At 52.9% G+C, this 15086-nt stretch overlaps 3 protein-coding genes and 1 non-coding gene across 9 annotated transcripts; 3 read left to right on the top strand and 1 right to left on the bottom strand.

Annotated features, from left to right (window-relative positions):
• The first annotated feature begins 98 nt into the window (after positions 1-98).
• LOC133397558 (E3 ubiquitin-protein ligase Topors-like) lies at positions 99-4659 on the top strand. 2 transcript variants are annotated; one of them, XM_061668580.1, is made up of 5 exons: positions 99-283; positions 1173-2574; positions 2654-2920; positions 3077-3175; positions 3813-4089. In XM_061668580.1, the coding sequence occupies exons 2-5, from the start codon at positions 1176-1178 to the stop codon at positions 4007-4009; spliced, it is 1962 nt and encodes a 653-aa protein (XP_061524564.1). In that variant the 5' UTR covers positions 99-283; positions 1173-1175; the 3' UTR covers positions 4010-4089. The 2 variants fall into 2 exon arrangements, with proteins under 2 accessions (XP_061524564.1, XP_061524563.1); XM_061668579.1 differs by having other exon boundaries at positions 1173-2920; positions 3813-4659.
• LOC133397563 (CXXC-type zinc finger protein 4-like) lies at positions 4425-9208 on the bottom strand. 4 transcript variants are annotated; one of them, XR_009767653.1, is made up of 5 exons: positions 8832-8932; positions 8240-8386; positions 6458-7432; positions 5442-5615; positions 4425-4922 (listed from the first exon to the last, which is right to left on the bottom strand). XR_009767653.1 is itself a non-coding variant. In XM_061668588.1 (4 exons), the coding sequence occupies exons 2-4, from the start codon at positions 8354-8356 to the stop codon at positions 5568-5570; spliced, it is 1140 nt and encodes a 379-aa protein (XP_061524572.1). In that variant the 5' UTR covers positions 8357-8386; positions 8832-8932; the 3' UTR covers positions 4425-5567. The 4 variants fall into 4 exon arrangements, 3 of the variants coding, with proteins under 3 accessions (XP_061524572.1, XP_061524571.1, XP_061524570.1); XM_061668588.1 differs by having other exon boundaries at positions 4425-5615; XM_061668587.1 differs by lacking the exons at positions 4425-4922; positions 5442-5615; positions 8832-8932 and adding an exon at positions 9065-9208 and having other exon boundaries at positions 6205-7432.
• Positions 9209-9443: 235 nt separating this feature from the next.
• On the top strand, positions 9444-14728 carry cnga1b (cyclic nucleotide gated channel subunit alpha 1b). 2 transcript variants are annotated; one of them, XM_061668582.1, is made up of 16 exons: positions 9444-9520; positions 10466-10700; positions 10773-10851; positions 11152-11202; positions 11275-11325; positions 11397-11483; positions 11751-11855; positions 11939-12045; positions 12113-12287; positions 12362-12498; positions 12558-12730; positions 12790-12915; positions 13037-13189; positions 13346-13577; positions 13754-13929; positions 13987-14728. In XM_061668582.1, exons 3-16 carry the CDS (start codon positions 10790-10792, stop codon positions 14188-14190), a joined length of 1839 nt encoding a protein of 612 aa, XP_061524566.1. In that variant the 5' UTR covers positions 9444-9520; positions 10466-10700; positions 10773-10789; the 3' UTR covers positions 14191-14728. The 2 variants fall into 2 exon arrangements, with proteins under 2 accessions (XP_061524566.1, XP_061524565.1); XM_061668581.1 differs by lacking the exon at positions 9444-9520 and having other exon boundaries at positions 10174-10700.
• Positions 9767-9838, top strand: trnag-ucc (transfer RNA glycine (anticodon UCC)). Its single transcript has one exon. It is a non-coding gene; the product is annotated as a tRNA-Gly (tRNA).
• Positions 14729-15086: the final 358 nt, after the last annotated feature.

Genomic DNA, 15086 nt, shown 5'->3' with positions numbered 1-15086 from the left:
CGCATAATGTTTGTCAACACAGGCATCTGCACCGTGAAGGGAAGAGCACATCCGGGTTCTACTTCCGTCCAACATTGATGACGTTTACTAGCCCTCAAGCAGAAGCAGTTCCGCTGTTCGGTTGGCGGCCAACAATCCCCCAAAGTCACGAATATTGTTTTGTCTTTCTCTTGCTCGCATCACCCGAAGTCGGGCAGCGTTAAACCGCAATTCGGCTGCCGACGGGGGAACGAAAGCCCAATGAAAAGGGTCAGGTTTGAGCAGCGAGAGTGATTGCGGCCAGGTACGGAAGCTAAACGCGTTAGCATGCTAACATATAAGCAAAGGTATTAAGGCAAACGTCAAATTGTTTTCTATGGTTGTGGACGGGTCGCATCTAATTTGCTCGCTGACATGACTGCGATGCTTTCTTTTCTCGTGATGAAAACCCTTTTATTTAATTAAATTAGAAATCACATTTTATTCAATGTGTCGTTGTCCTCTCCATTGACCCCACGTCACAAGGTCCCCCCGCCAATGACATATGTTTAAAATTGTCACTTTTATTTAAGAGTTTACAGCCTTAGAGTCCTTCTGCGATCATTTGTCTCATTATTTTTCCATTAAAAATGATCTCGAAGAAGCATTTGTGTCCCTCTTAGTAACTGTTTGGGATGGCCACTTAAAGCTGTTTACAACGCACCAAGAATTTTGAAAATCACATGATGGGGTCCAGTTGTGTTGTGAACAAAGTTACCTTTTTGGGGTACGTCTTTGTGGGACATCGCCGAGAGAACAATCTGCTCGGGAATAGCCTTCAAATTGGACTAAATCAACATAACTGGATTATGTCTCAACATATCTAATCAACCTTTTTGTTTAGTCTCGTAAGATGAAATTCAGAGGGGTTCTTAAAGTTGGTGCATGAAAACTGCTGTGACAGTCCCTAAAAACGTGACTTAAATAGCGCAAATATGGGCAGTAGAAAAGGTCATTTACTTTATTCGTCAATTGTTTCTTTCCTGCATTTATTTGTTCTGGAGGATTTTAGAGGCGTTACAACTTACAAATGCTCATTCCAGGTTTATTGAAGAAAATAAAACAATTTCCTCAAACAATGACATGACATGTTTCAGTGTCATAAAAAATTAAATAAAAAGGGATGTTACATGATGCATATCTTCTGCGGTCAGGTGATGGCCCCCACAGCTATGAAGCTACGTGATCGGCGCCGTTACAACAACAACGGCGGCGAGGCGCAGCCCGAGGAAGTGCCGAGGAGGCGAGCAAGTCGCAGGGGAAAGAAGACGGGCACGGACACGCAGGCCGCCGCCGCCGCCACGGCGTCTCCTCCCGCGCCGTCGGCCCGAGCGGCAGAGGAGGCGTCGCCCGACTCAAAGTGTCCCATCTGCCTGGACCGCTTCAACAATATGGCGTATTTGGACCACTGCCTGCACCGCTTCTGCTTCCCGTGCATCCAGGAGTGGTCGCACAACAAGGCCGAGTGTCCGCTCTGCAAGCAGCCCTTCGCTTCCATCTTGCACTCGGTGCGCGCCGAGGACGAGTTCAAGGAGTACACGCTGCGCCCCACCCCTACCAGCAGCAGCGTGGCGGCCACCGTGGCCATGGTGGCGGCCATGGCGTCGGCGAGCGAGGAGGAGCACGGGGTGTGGGAGTGGTATTTGGACGTCCTGCCGTTTCCGCTGTCGGAGCGCGGCGTCATATTCGAAGGCCCGACGGGCCACGGCGACGCCGGTCCGGGCCGGCCGTCGCGGCGCCTCGTGACCCGATTGGCCGCCAGGCTGCGTCTGCAGCGTGAAGGCGTGGCGGCGCAGCGTCTGACGGCGGAAGAGATGGTGGCCTTTCGCCGCGCCCTCTATCGCGGCGGCATCCGCGTGCGCGGCGTCGCCGGCGCCGCCGAGCCCGAGCGTGACGTCACGGTGGACAGCTTCCGCCGGGACCCCACCCAGCTGAACAGACTGCGGCCTTGGCTTCGCCGCGAGCTGACAGTGCTGTACGGTGCGTACGGCTCGCTGGTGGACGTCGTCCAGCGCATCATCGCGGCTCGAGTGGCTCGCCACGGCTTGGAGGACGCGGCGACCATGCAGGAAGAGCTGCAGCCCTTCCTATTGGCGCAAACGGCGCACTTCCTACACGAGCTGCTCTGCTTCGCCCGCTCGCCGCTCAGCCTGGACGAGTACGACGTGCACGCCGCGTACCATCCGCCGGCCGCCAACAACAGCGGCTCGCCTTCCATCTCCGAGGAGGCGGAGGGGCGGCGGCACAACGATGAGACGCCGGGCCCCTCTAACTCTGCCGCATTGACGTTGCCGCCCTCGAGCCCCGTCCCGCTGGAGGACGAGGCGGAGTGTTTGATCGTGGGCTACAAGAAGCCGCTGGCCGAGCGCACGCCGGAGCTCGTGCACCTGTCGTCCGACTCAGACTCATCGTCGCCCGCAATCCCGCCCTCCGCCGCCCGTCATGAAAAGGCCCCTGCGGTGGGGTCGGTGAGCTCGGCGTGCACGCTCAGCCCGCCGCTGGCGCCGCCTGACAACAAGATGAAAAAGAAGAAGAAGAGGAGGAGGAGCCGCGAGTGTATGAGAAAGAGCGGCACTTTGGCCAATCCCAATCGCTCCATTTACCCCGCCATGATGTGCTCCCTTTCGCATTCCAGCCTGGAGTCCGGCTCGCCGCTCGCCCTCAGCTCGTCGGACTGCAGCTGGGAATTCTCCTCGTCGTCCCCCTCCTCCTCCGTCTGCTCCTCTTCACCGCCGCCGTCGCCTCTCTCGCCGTTGCGCTCCAGCGGCGAGAAGCCCAGCGGGAAGAGGAAGTACAAGAGCCGACACCTGGACGAGCACAGCCAGCCCGACAGGAGGCGGCGACGAAGGGGCCGCAGCAAGAGAAGGAGCGACTCGCGGAAGATCCCCTCTGGCCCCGACAGGTGAGAGCTTCCCGTTCTTCCTCTTTTGGTCCATAGACGTCAAACGTCTCGTTCTACTTCACATGGCAGACGTGCAGAAGTAGAACGGCAGCTCAGTGAGGCGCTGAATGTATATTTGGGTCCGCTCGACTGACCTTGTCCCTTCGTGTCCCGCAGCACGGGAGGGCACCAACGCGACCGCAGTCCCAGCGTGGAGATCGTGTATGAGGGCGCCGCCCCACCCAAGCGCCATCGCAAGACACAGGAGCACGGCGGGTAAAAACAAAAAACAAACTTCAATTGTTACCATGATTCTGAAAAAGAAACAAAAACAACCAAAGAATCAGATGATTCATTAAAAAAAAATAGATTTCATGACTCATTGAAATTAAATTGAAAACTATATTATGCTCTGGAGCTTCTGCAGCAAGAACGTAATGTGATAATCCGCCATTGTTTTTGTAAATAACTGCTACGTTAGCGCACAATCAATTGTTGTCGAAGGAAAGATGCTTATTGGATTGAACGGAGTCAGGGCTCCCTCTAGTGGGCGAACGGCACAAGGACATCATTCTGCACTACTTCAACACTGAATATATCGGCGTCTAATCTAATAAAATAAATTATTTTAAAAAGAGCTAATATCTGCCAAGAAAATCATCGACACCCACGTTCTTTACAATCTGGATCCGATTCGTGAAGACATATCTCGAACATGTATTTTTTTATACAATACAAAAAAATGGTGGTGTTTTTGCGGGGGCTAACGTTTCATTGGATCCAAGGTACGACTGAATGAGGAACCGATCTGTATGATCTGGATCAGATCCGCATCAAGGCGTGAAAGGGCTGAGGCTCCGTTTTGGTCGCGCGGGCATGGTTGACCTTTCGATTGACCCCGCTTGTCTCGCAGGCCGCCGCCCATCATCACACTGGAGAGCGACAGCAGCGACGACGGCGGCGGAGGAGACCCGTCGCGCCCTCGCGCTCTCCCGTCAGTATGCTCGACCGACGCGGTCGTGGACTTGGTGGACGCGCCATCCGGCCCCTGTGAGGCGGCGGACGTCAAAGACTTTACAAATCGAACGCAAGCGGCCGTTTGCCAGGTAAGAAGCGGCCCTCCCCCGCTGTTGCGGGCGCCAACGCTCAAACTTCAGGATGCCGGCACCAAGGAGGAAGAGGAGGAAGACGCCAACTTTTCCCCACCCTCCTCTTCCCTTCACTTCCTGTCTCACACCTCTGACCTCTGCCGAAGTGACACGGCAGCAGGAAGTGACCTCAGCCCCCCGCTCTCCCCCACCATCATGTCATGTCACCTCTGATGTCACCGCACGTCCGTCACCGCACGTCCGTCCGTCCCCCCGTCCTCCAAACTCTTCTTTTGTTCCGCCTCTTGATGTACAAGCCTGTTCCCATGGCAACACGCCCTGGACTCCAGTCAACTGCAGTGTGTGTTCGCTCGTGGGCCACTGGATGGCGCACTGGGGCTTCAAATTAATGTGGAGCCTTGTTTTGTAAGTGCTTTTAATGTGAAACTGAGTAGCAGTGAGTATGTTGATGACCTTATACACACGCACGCACACACACACACACACACACACACACACTCACACTTTATGGCAATAAACACTTCCAGGGGATTTGAAATGTGTCCGTCATTGTGTGGAAGCATTTCCCCGCCACGGCCACATTCGAGCGCAGGAGCGCTGGTCCATTGTTAGCAGTTGCTTAGCAACACGGCGGTCTGTTGTCAAGGACGACCAGGGTTCTGCCTCGCCAGGATGGCGATGAGGAGCGCACACACTGACGCAATCAATTGTGTGTGACACTTCCTCGTAGTTTTGTCTCATCCACGAGAGCGTTTGTGGTCCTTGTAGTCCTCCTGAGGAAAGTTGTAGTCCTTTTGCGCGCATCACACACTTGCTGGACGATCGACACAAGTTGAAGAAACCGAAGTGCGGTCCGTCGTGGTTGGTCGGAAAATGTTATTCATTGACCCTTTGATACTAGGTCATCGTCTGAGCTAAAAACAAAAAAACAAAAAAAATCCATGTGTCATTCGTTCTTTCTGTTTCCAATTGGCAGTCGAATGAAAACGTCACTGATTATTTAGTTATTTCTTTTTTTTTTAATGCAACACGAAAAAGGAGACCAATGCCAGATTTTTTTCGTCTGGTAAGTGCTACTTGTTTACCGATGATAGTTGCGAATACACCTTCGGTGTGTACACGACTGCTGCGGTCGCATTCCAAATGAAGAACAGCGATCCACTCAGTGCAAACGAATATAAATATTGAATATTAATGAGTAGGCTGGCCGTCTCAACTGCAAGGTGAAAAAGACCAAGTAGAATTGCTTGAAAAGCTTCCAAATTTCCACCCCAAATTATCTTGCCAACCTGATAAAACGAGCATTACTAAAGCTACGTTAGCGCCTCGGACGCCGCAGCCGTATTCTGATTGATGTCAGATTGAAAAACAAATAACAAAATAATCAGTCATGTTGTCTGATTGTGGTTTTTGAGAAAGGAGGCGTGACACACGGATTCTCCACTGCAAGCAACCAACTGGGGGGGGGCGGAGGGGGGGGGAGGGCAGCCGGAGCCCAACTGTCCTCGGTCCGGTCGCAACGTGCGAGCGCCACTTCCTGTTTGGGCCTCGGGCGCCGACTAGAAGAACCACCGGAAGGCCTCGCCGGTCGGGACGGATGGCGGCCTCTACGGAGGAGGAAACAAAAAAAAAAAAAAAAAAAAGAAACGTGTGAAAGACTCGATAAACCTTCTGACCACTCACGCACGCAGCCAAGTCATCACTCACACTCGCGCCACAGCTCCAATTAGCGTGTAATTGACAAAGATTAGCCTCATGTGCTAGCATGTGCGCATCCTGTCGGTGTGTGGAGGGGGGGAACTAATTAGCTACGGTTTGTAGCGACTCTCGCGGGAGGAAGCGAGGATGAATGCACATGTCGTCCATGTCATTAATTGAGCCACGCGCGCAAAGTGTGTGCGGACACGCACACGCACACAGCGAAAAGCCAATTTTGTGTCGTGGCTGCCGTTGAAGAATCTGTCCAAACGTGTTTGCTTGGCAGTGGATTGGAGATATATCGGGGGGGGGGGGGGGGGGTGCAAACATTTGTGTTCAAGGACCATGTTTGATTTTTATGTTTAAAAAAAATAGGCTTCATTTATGGATGAGCTTTAAAAAAAAAAAAAAGTTAACTGTATGTAACTGGAATGATTCTAATTAGACTAATATTTAATATACCATGTTGAATTTAAATGGAATATTTATCATGTTACTTTTTATTACAATAAATCAATAAGCCCATTATTTAATGGCATAAATGAAGTATATTTATATATTTTTTAATGAACCAATTTTGGGGATAAAAACAGCTCAATGAATGCAATTTCATTCAGCTTTTTTTTTTCTAAAATGGGTTGTCTTCATTGTGAAAATGCACGGTGGGCTGGATGAGACTAACTCCGGAATACGTGAGCATCCCGTGTGCACGCGCCCGTGTGGCATCGTCCGTCCCCGAGCCCCCCCTCACCTCGAGCGTCCCTCCCCCGCCTCCCCCCGGCTTCTTCTTGAGCTCCTCGCACTTCCTGAACTTGCAGATCTGGTGGCCCGTCTTCCTGTTGCGGCAGGACGAGCACACGCCGCAGTTGATGAGCCGCCGGCACGGCCCGCACACGCCGCAGCGCTTGCGCTTCCTCTTGGACGACGACGACGAGGAGGAGGACGGCGACGACAGGACCACGCCCCCTGCGGCCACGCCCGACGACGAGGGCGAGGACGAGGAGGGGCAGGGCGAGGAGCCGGCGTGTTGCTGGCAGTCTGTGGGCCCCCGCTGGCCACCCGTCATCTGGAAGGCGCTGCCGGCGTCCGACATCCCGCCCGCTGTCGAACCCATCGCCATGACGATGACACCCGGGGGTAAGCCCAGCCCCCCCAGGAAGCCGCTTCCCAGAACTCCGCCCCCGTTGCAGCTGCCCCCCTCCGATAGGCCCATCACGTCCGGGTGGGCGTGTCCTTGCTTCCCGACGCCGCAGTCGCTCCCTCCGCCGTAGCCGGGCAGGAAGTTGGCGTTGCTGGGCGCCATGGGGTGGTGGTGTGCCGTTTGGGTGACGGGAAGCGAGGCGGCGGTGTGTTTTTCAGTCCGCCCCCCCTCGTCGGCCCCGCCGCCCTGATGCATGCTGCTCCCGTGGGGGTGCGAGGGGGTCATGTGACCGGCGGGCGTGGCCGGGTGGTGGCGGTGGTGCGCGGCGCCGGGTTTTGGGCGGCCCCAGAAGACGGCCGCCGGGTGGTTGACGTTGTCGTGGCATCCCCAGGGCGCCGTCGCCATGGCGCCCAGCCTGGTAGCGCCGGGGGGGAAGATGGGAGCGGCGGCCGCCAAGCGCGCCGCCAGCTTGGCCGACTGCGGGAAGTTGCCCACGTCCACGTTGGTCTTGTAGAAGCTGGCGATGGACGAGCGGTAGCGGTCCATCTCGCTGCTGTAGTCCAGCATGGGTGCCAGCGTGGACACCTGCAACCACAGGGGGGGGGGGCGCATACTCAAGTCACTTGAGTCAAATCTGAGCTGCCAATTTTAGGACTTGGCTAATTTGAACTACATGACTTTACGAGTCTTGCCTGTTTCCATTTAAACATTTGCATTTTCAAAATATATATTTTTTTGCTTGTTTAATGCACACGTGGCGACCCACCAGTGTGTTACGATGCGGAGTAGTGCAGACCCCCCCCCATTCAAAAACACGACATATTGCAGTAGCTTTGAACAATTCGGAGTGAAACAAGGTCTGTAAAACGATTCACCGATTACCAAAGTTGATGAACACATGACTGTAATTGTACCTCGACATGGAAGGTTTGCAACTCGGGGCTAAGCGACGACAACAAATACGACATCAAAGTTCATCCGTCACGATAAATGCCGCAAAGACAAGGTGGCCGACACGAAATTGACAGTTGAGCTCACCGACAGCTAGTCAGACATCGATTAAGGTTCATGTCGGTTAATTGAGACGACAAAGTAACGGACAATAAGGAGACTGATTTGGGACCGTTAAGAAATCGATGTGATAGTGTTAGTACGGCAGAGTAGCACAAGTGTTGATACTGAGGGCAAAGTTAGTCGTCGCCTCGAGTGAAATTTCTTGGGAACTTGACTCGCTTCATTTTTATGCCACAGTAACTTTTCAGTTAAGACCGGAGACTTACTCGCGACTGATGAACTTGATCAAGTGGTGATTTGCTCCACTTTTGCCGCGGTAAATTTTGCGCAAGTCCCAGGTGAAAGGTCAAGACTTGAGACTTTTGACTCAAAACTCACCTGGCCCTGCCCGCCGTAACCGTGGTGATTGGGGTGGTGGTGCGAGGAGGCCGAGCTTCGCTGCAGCACGGACGACAGGTCGCTCTCCACGCACACGCCGCTCGTCATGCCCGACATGGCCGCCGCGCACGCCTTTTGTTTACTTGCCTGCGGGGAGGGGGGGAGGAGACACAAACACGCTGACTACCTGTGACCTCTGACCCGTGGCGGGAAAGCGGTATCGCGAGAGCCGTATGGGGAGGATGTTAATGTGGTACTGTGACAGCGCTCCCCGGAGGCGGGGCGAATTATCCGGTCAGCGTGACAGAAGGTCACGGCGGCCGCCGACCGCGAGAGGAAACCACTCTCCCAGGCGGCACATTAACGCCCCCCTCCTCCTCCTTCACGCCGCCCCCACCCCCCGCCTCTCCCTCATCCCACAGGCGCAGCAGGAGGAAGACGAGGGGGGGGGGAGGGGGGGGGGGGGTTGAAGGCAGCTCGTAAAAGGCTAAAAAGCGTGAAGGCGGCATGCGGCGGTCCAACACACTCGCGCTCGCACACACACACACACAGAGGCAGAAGGAGGAGAACATGAGGAGATGAGGCTACTCACCGGGCCCGCGAGGAGGAGAAGAGGAAGAGGAGGACCGTCTGGGAATTAGCCTGCCACGGATCATGGCTGGCGGGGAAGGAGATGGAGAGCGGAGGAGGAGGAGGAGGAGGGGGCAGGTTGGGGGGAGAGGAGCACCGGGAGGGATTTGTCGGTCTGTCAGTAGCGGGGAGGGATGGTGGCAAGGGGGGAGGGGTGATAGATAATGGGAAGAGGGGGGGGGGGCGTATAATCACCTGGGCTTGGCACAAGCGAGCTCGCGCGAGGCAGGAAGAAGGAGTTCAATTAGCAGGTGGCGTGGAGACAGCAAAAGACCCTGCAGGGGGGGAGGGGGGCGATGAATAATGGCGGAGGTTATGAACGAATACGTGTGTCGTCCTCACGACGCGTTGGGGGGTGGGGTGGGGGGGGGGGTTGGGGGTGGGGGGGGGGGCGCTTGTTGGCAGGCTGATGCTCGCTGACAGGAAGGGGGAGGGGAGGCGCGTGTCGGCTCGTGGCCTCCGCTGCGTCTGGCGCCACCCGTGGCCGCGCGCCGCGTGGCGTCTGATTGGCGCCCGGGGAGGAAGAGGAGGCGGCAGAAGTGTGAAGATGATTGGCGGCTCGCCAGGAAGAGATGGCACACGCAAGCGCCAGCGAGAGTCCCCGCTGCTCCACTGTGATGAGGCCAGGCCTTCACTCGGCGGAGGTCGCAGGTCAGCAATGTTGAGTTGGGCGGTCCGGTGACCTTTGACTCCTTCCCCAAACAAACGAATTTGGAACAAAAGGGATATAGAACACCGCCCTCTAGTGCACCGCAGTGGAAGGTGCAGTTTTAAAGGGCATAAATGACTCCTCCTCCACGAACGCAGACGACAAAGAAAAACAAAAACATACATGACGTACACAAAATACAGCAGTGAGAAATCTTATTTAAGTATTTCAATCCGGGTAAACACCAGGCGTTGGTGGTATAGTGGTGAGCATAGCTGCCTTCCAAGCAGTTGACCCGGGTTCGATTCCCGGCCAACGCACACGATTTTGTTTTTTGTGTTCACACGATTATTATTATTTTTTTTTTTTTTTTTGTCAGTATATTTAAATTGGAATTATGCTGTCACATCTGTATTTGTTGCTCATCTAAAAAGAGCAGTTTCAACAACCTTGGCTGTGTTACGAATCGCTCCCGAACCCAATTGCCCACTGTACGATCCGGTACGTTATAATTATGCGACAGTAATGACGTCATTAACGGCGGCCGAGTTGCGTTCTAAAATTGTTTTTCATTTCACTTGATAACTGTACGCTATATATATTATATATAGATTTTTTTTTTTTTTTTTATCCCTATTTTGTGGTGAGGGAGTATGAAATTAGCTGAATGATTCCTATAACACAGTCCCTTTGTCTGCAGTACCACCTGCTGGTCACTTTATATACTGCATCACCTCTTGTCGGTCTGACACACTTAAACCCATCAAAGCTGCCTGTGCGTGTGCGTGCACGCGTGCGCGCGCGCGCTGACTCAACGAAATGAGCATCACTGATTGCTTTATTCTACTCATCCTTTCTTCTTCCCCTCTTGCCCACTAGGGTCGACTCGGGTGCAGTTTGAACATTTCAATACAAAAGTTTTTTGGGGATTGTTTGTTTATCCCTAGGTTGGCTGTGTGTGCGCGTGCGTGTGAGTCGTGCAGGATCATCCCTCCGTTAATCTTTTTATCTGCGCCCCGGCTCTGCGAGTTAACGCTTCTGCTGGGTTGAGGGAAACTTTTTATTTTTTTTTACCCCCCCCTATCCCTCATCTGGTGGATTTCAAAGTTGTTCGGGGCGGGGGGGGCGCAGTTGTGTTTCCATGGCAATGGCTTGGATGGAGCTCGCGTAATCACCTGACAGGTGAGTGATGCAATGGCTACAAGACAAAGAGACCTTGTCTACAGCGTGTGTGTGTCTGTGTTTGTGTGTCAGTGGGAAGGAGCGCCTCGATGGCCCAGGTTTCGCCGATGGACATGGCCGCCCCACTCCTGGACGACACGGAGGACCACAGGTGAGTTGTTGCTGGGGAGAAAAAGGAAAAAAAAAAAAAAAAAAAAGGTTCAGGGAGTACAAATACTTCATTAGTGTACACAACTTTTTTACTTTCGTCCTACATTTAAAAAATCATATCTGTAAGGACTAGAATTTGACTATAAAACATCATTTTACTTTTGTACTTGAGTATATTTCAGTCTCGGTACACACAAGTATTTGTACTTATGTAAGTTTCAGAGTGTGAGTGCTTTTTGCCACCTCCGCCGTGTGTGTGTGTGTGTGTGTGTGTGTGCGTATGACTGGTGATGTCTTTTAGGTGTGCGGGACTTCTCTTCAATGTCAACAACAGCAACAACAACAAAGACAAGTAACAAACACACACAAACATGCACGTTATTCCCAATGCACGCCACTGGACGCGTTTCCTGTTGTCTTGTAGGGATGAGAAGAAGAAGAAGAAGAAAAAGAAGGAGAAGAAAGACAAGAAAACGTGAGCTCTTTGACTCCCGAGGTTGGATGCTGATGTTTTGCGTCCTTCACTCCTGTTCGCTGCCTCCGCAGGAAGGAGGGGAAGAAAAAAGCCGAAAAAGAAGAGGAAGAAGAGGAGGAAAAGAAGAAAGCCAAGGCGGAGGAGAAGAAGGAGGCGGTGTAGGTTGATTGCGAGGCCGGTGGCGTACTCGAGTCGCGTGACTTGACTGGAGTCAGGCCCAAGTCACCAATTTTAGGGCTTTAACTAAAACTCAAGAAAGACTGGATTTGCCTCTGACTTGTTATTCACGAATGACGTGACTGGATTTGGAATTTAGTGGGGACTGGACTTGACCTCCTGGAGTTTTGCCGCAGTCACTTGGGACTCGCTTGAAACTTGAAGGTTAAGACTTGAGACTCGATTGTGTGTGTGTGTGTGTGTGTTAGTCCACAGGAGATCACGGTGGTGGACCCGGCGGGGGACGCATATTACCACTGGCTCTTCATCATCACGCTTCCCGTCATGTACAACTGGACCCTCATCATCGCCAGGTAACGTCCCCAATCCCAGTCCTCGCAGTCATCCCGTTGCACCGGCCGCCACTTCTGAGGCTCTTGTGGTGGGCGCACATCAGGGCGTGCTTCGAGGAGCTTCAGATGGACTACTTGCGCTACTGGTTCCTCTTGGACTTTCTCTGCGACTTGTTCTATGTGGCCGACATGATCTTCAGAACCAGGACAGGTTTGTCCACTCGGTCATGGTCATGAACACTGGCGTGGTTATGGTTATGTTCATGGTGTGGGTGCAGGCTACCTGGAGCAGGGTCTTCTGGTCAAAGATGAGCAGAAGCTACGCGAGCGTTACGTGAAGAGTTTCCAGTTCCGACTGGATGTCCTCTCCATGGTCCCCACGGACGTTCTGTACGTCACTCTGGGCCTCAACTACCCCGAGATCCGCCTCAACAAGCTGCTGAGGTTCAACAGGTGGAAAAAAATGGCAGGTGATGTCAGCGTTGGCGCCCAGGGACTATCTCGACACGTGTGTCTCCTGTTTTCAGGATGCTGGAGTTCTTCCAGAGGACCGAGACCAGAACCAACTACCCCAACATGCTGCGGATCTCCAACCTGGTCATGTACATTGTCATCATCATCCACTGGAACGCCTGCCTCTACTATTCTTTCTCCAAGGCCATCGGTGGGTATTCCCAGATTCCGGATTGTAAGCAGACCGCCTTATTCCCTTGTCCTCTTCAGGTTTTGGCTCGGACAGGTTTGTGTATCCTGACCCAGCAAACCCAGAGTTCGGCCGCCTGGTGAGGAAGTACGCCTACAGTATGTACTGGTCCACGCTGACGCTCACCACCATTGGAGAGACTCCGCCCCCCGTGGAGAACTCAGAGTACTTCTTTGTGGTCACCGATTTCCTGGTGGGTTTCATCACGTCTGGAGCGCAAAGACCTCGGCGCTCACTTCCTGTGCGCCGCAGGTGGGCGTGCTGATCTTCGCCACTATCGTGGGTAACGTGGGCTCCATGATTACCAACATGAACGCCGCCCGCGCCAACTTTCAGGCTCGCATCGACGCTATCAAGCAGTACATGAGCTTCCGCAAGGTCAGTGTGCCGACCACAGGTAATAATCTTCGGATCTCCCTCCCTAATACTTGCTTGATGTAGCTTCAAGTTGAGCCACCAAGCCAAGGATTTGCCCCCCCCCCCCCCCCCCCCCCCCCAGGTAACCAAGGACCTGGAGAAGCGCGTCATAAAGTGGTTCGACTTCCTGTGGACCAACAAGAAGGCGGTGGACGAGCGAGAAGTCCTCAAGTACCTTCCGGACAAGCTGAGAGCCGAGATTGCCATCAACGTGCACCTGGACACACTCAAGAAGGTCAGATCAGTTGTGTGTTGGGGACCCCCCATGGACCAGACACCGACATACTGTCTGTCACTATGTTGGTTGCAAGAGCACTTTGCGAAGATGATGACCAGCGCAGGTTAGTCTTCAAAGATGTATTGTAAGTATTGTCACCGTCTTGGCGCACAGGTGCGTATCTTTGCCGACTGCGAGGCGGGACTGCTGGTGGAGCTGGTGCTGAAGCTGCAGCCGCAGGTCTACAGTCCCGGAGACTACATCTGCAAGAAGGGCGACATCGGGCGCGAGATGTACATCATCAAGGAGGGCAAGCTCGCCGTGGTGGCCGACGACGGCGTCACGCAGTTTGTGGTCCTCAGCGACGGCAGCTACTTTGGCGAGATCAGCATCCTGGCCATCAAAGGTGGGCAGTAACCAAGTACAAATACTTCGCAACGGAAGTCGATTTTTTTCGACATTTGTACTTTGACTCCCTCCATTTGTACTTGGCGTGCAATGAGTACATCTGCTTTTACCAGTGTTTTTTTTACTTTTTGCCACCTCTGTCGTCATGCCTTCGCCCGTCTTCTTCACTAACAGGCAGCAAAGCCGGAAACAGGCGAACGGCAAACATCCGCAGCATCGGTTACTCCGACCTCTTCTGTCTTTCCAAGGACGACCTGATGGAGGCGCTGACCGAGTACCCCGACGCCAAGGCCTTGTTAGAAGAGAAGGGGAGACAGATCCTGATGAAGGACGGCCTGCTGGACCTGGAGGTAACCACCACAAGCACCAGCCGCCGTTCAGTTGTCACAGCTCCTCCTGTCCTGTAGGTGGCGGCGCAGGGGCCCGACCCCAAGGAGATGGAGGAGAAAGTGGAGCGGATGGCGAGCACGCTGGACGACCTGCAGACGCGCTACGCTCGACTGCTGGCCGAGCACGAGGCCACGCACAGCAAGCTCAAACATCGAGTCAGCAGACTGGAGAAGAAGACCCCCTCCCGTGCGGGCGGTGCCCCGCCGCCACCTGCCCAATAACAAGCATTGCTGTGGAAGTGTGTGTTCTCTTCATATTCCAAACCAGGAACACAGACATAATGTTCACTGCTAGACCGCTAAAGCTGGGGTTCTCAAACTTTTGGGGTCCATTGAGAGAATTCCTCTTGATCCTAACATGACGTCAATTGCTTCAACCTAAATATTCACGATTCGGCGTTGTCAATTTAGCGATTCGGTTACTCGATTTAGCGGCTGCTCGAAACGACTCGTTTTCACACAAAAAATAACGAGCAACTTTAATTCCTTCTAAGAAACATACAACGCGCTGTAGGTGGAATCAAGTGCAAAGTATACACTTTTAACGTCAATTATACACGATCATTTACTGTCAAATCTATTTTACGCACCCCAAAATAATGGCAAACAGACAGACCCCCAGTTTGAGGACCCCTGCGATCAAGCACCAAAAGCTAAATAGTCTAAATATGATTTGTAGCAGAAACATGCTAATCACATGTTGTTTCTTGGAATGATGTGGACGCCGTAAATTATAATAAACAATATTAATGAACAATCAGTTGGCACGTCGCACTGCTGCGAATTCTTCTTCTTCTTTTAGTTCATTTGGCAATGTTTAGCCGCATTACAGCCACTTACCGGATTGCAGGGTGGATCATTTAAAAACAAAAAAACAACAACAACAAAAACATCTAAATTTAAAAAAATAAATAAAAAATAATTGATTGTTGCTGTAGGCTCGGAAGATTCTCAGTGCGGAAACCAGGTTTATTTTCTTTTAGCACTGTTGTCAATTTTCGTTCTTTCCGTTACGGTATCATCAGCACATGCCAACAAGTCTCATACTGGCCAGTGGCCATCACATCCACCTGTTAGGTCCTTTCCGATTTTATAAAGCATGGAATTCATTGCAGGAT

This window comes from Phycodurus eques, chromosome 23 (assembly GCF_024500275.1).
Source record: "Phycodurus eques isolate BA_2022a chromosome 23, UOR_Pequ_1.1, whole genome shotgun sequence".
Taxonomy (NCBI): Eukaryota; Metazoa; Chordata; class Actinopteri; order Syngnathiformes; family Syngnathidae; genus Phycodurus; species Phycodurus eques.
Note: the sequence above shows the minus strand (reverse complement) of the source record. Positions and strands in the feature narration are given on the sequence as shown.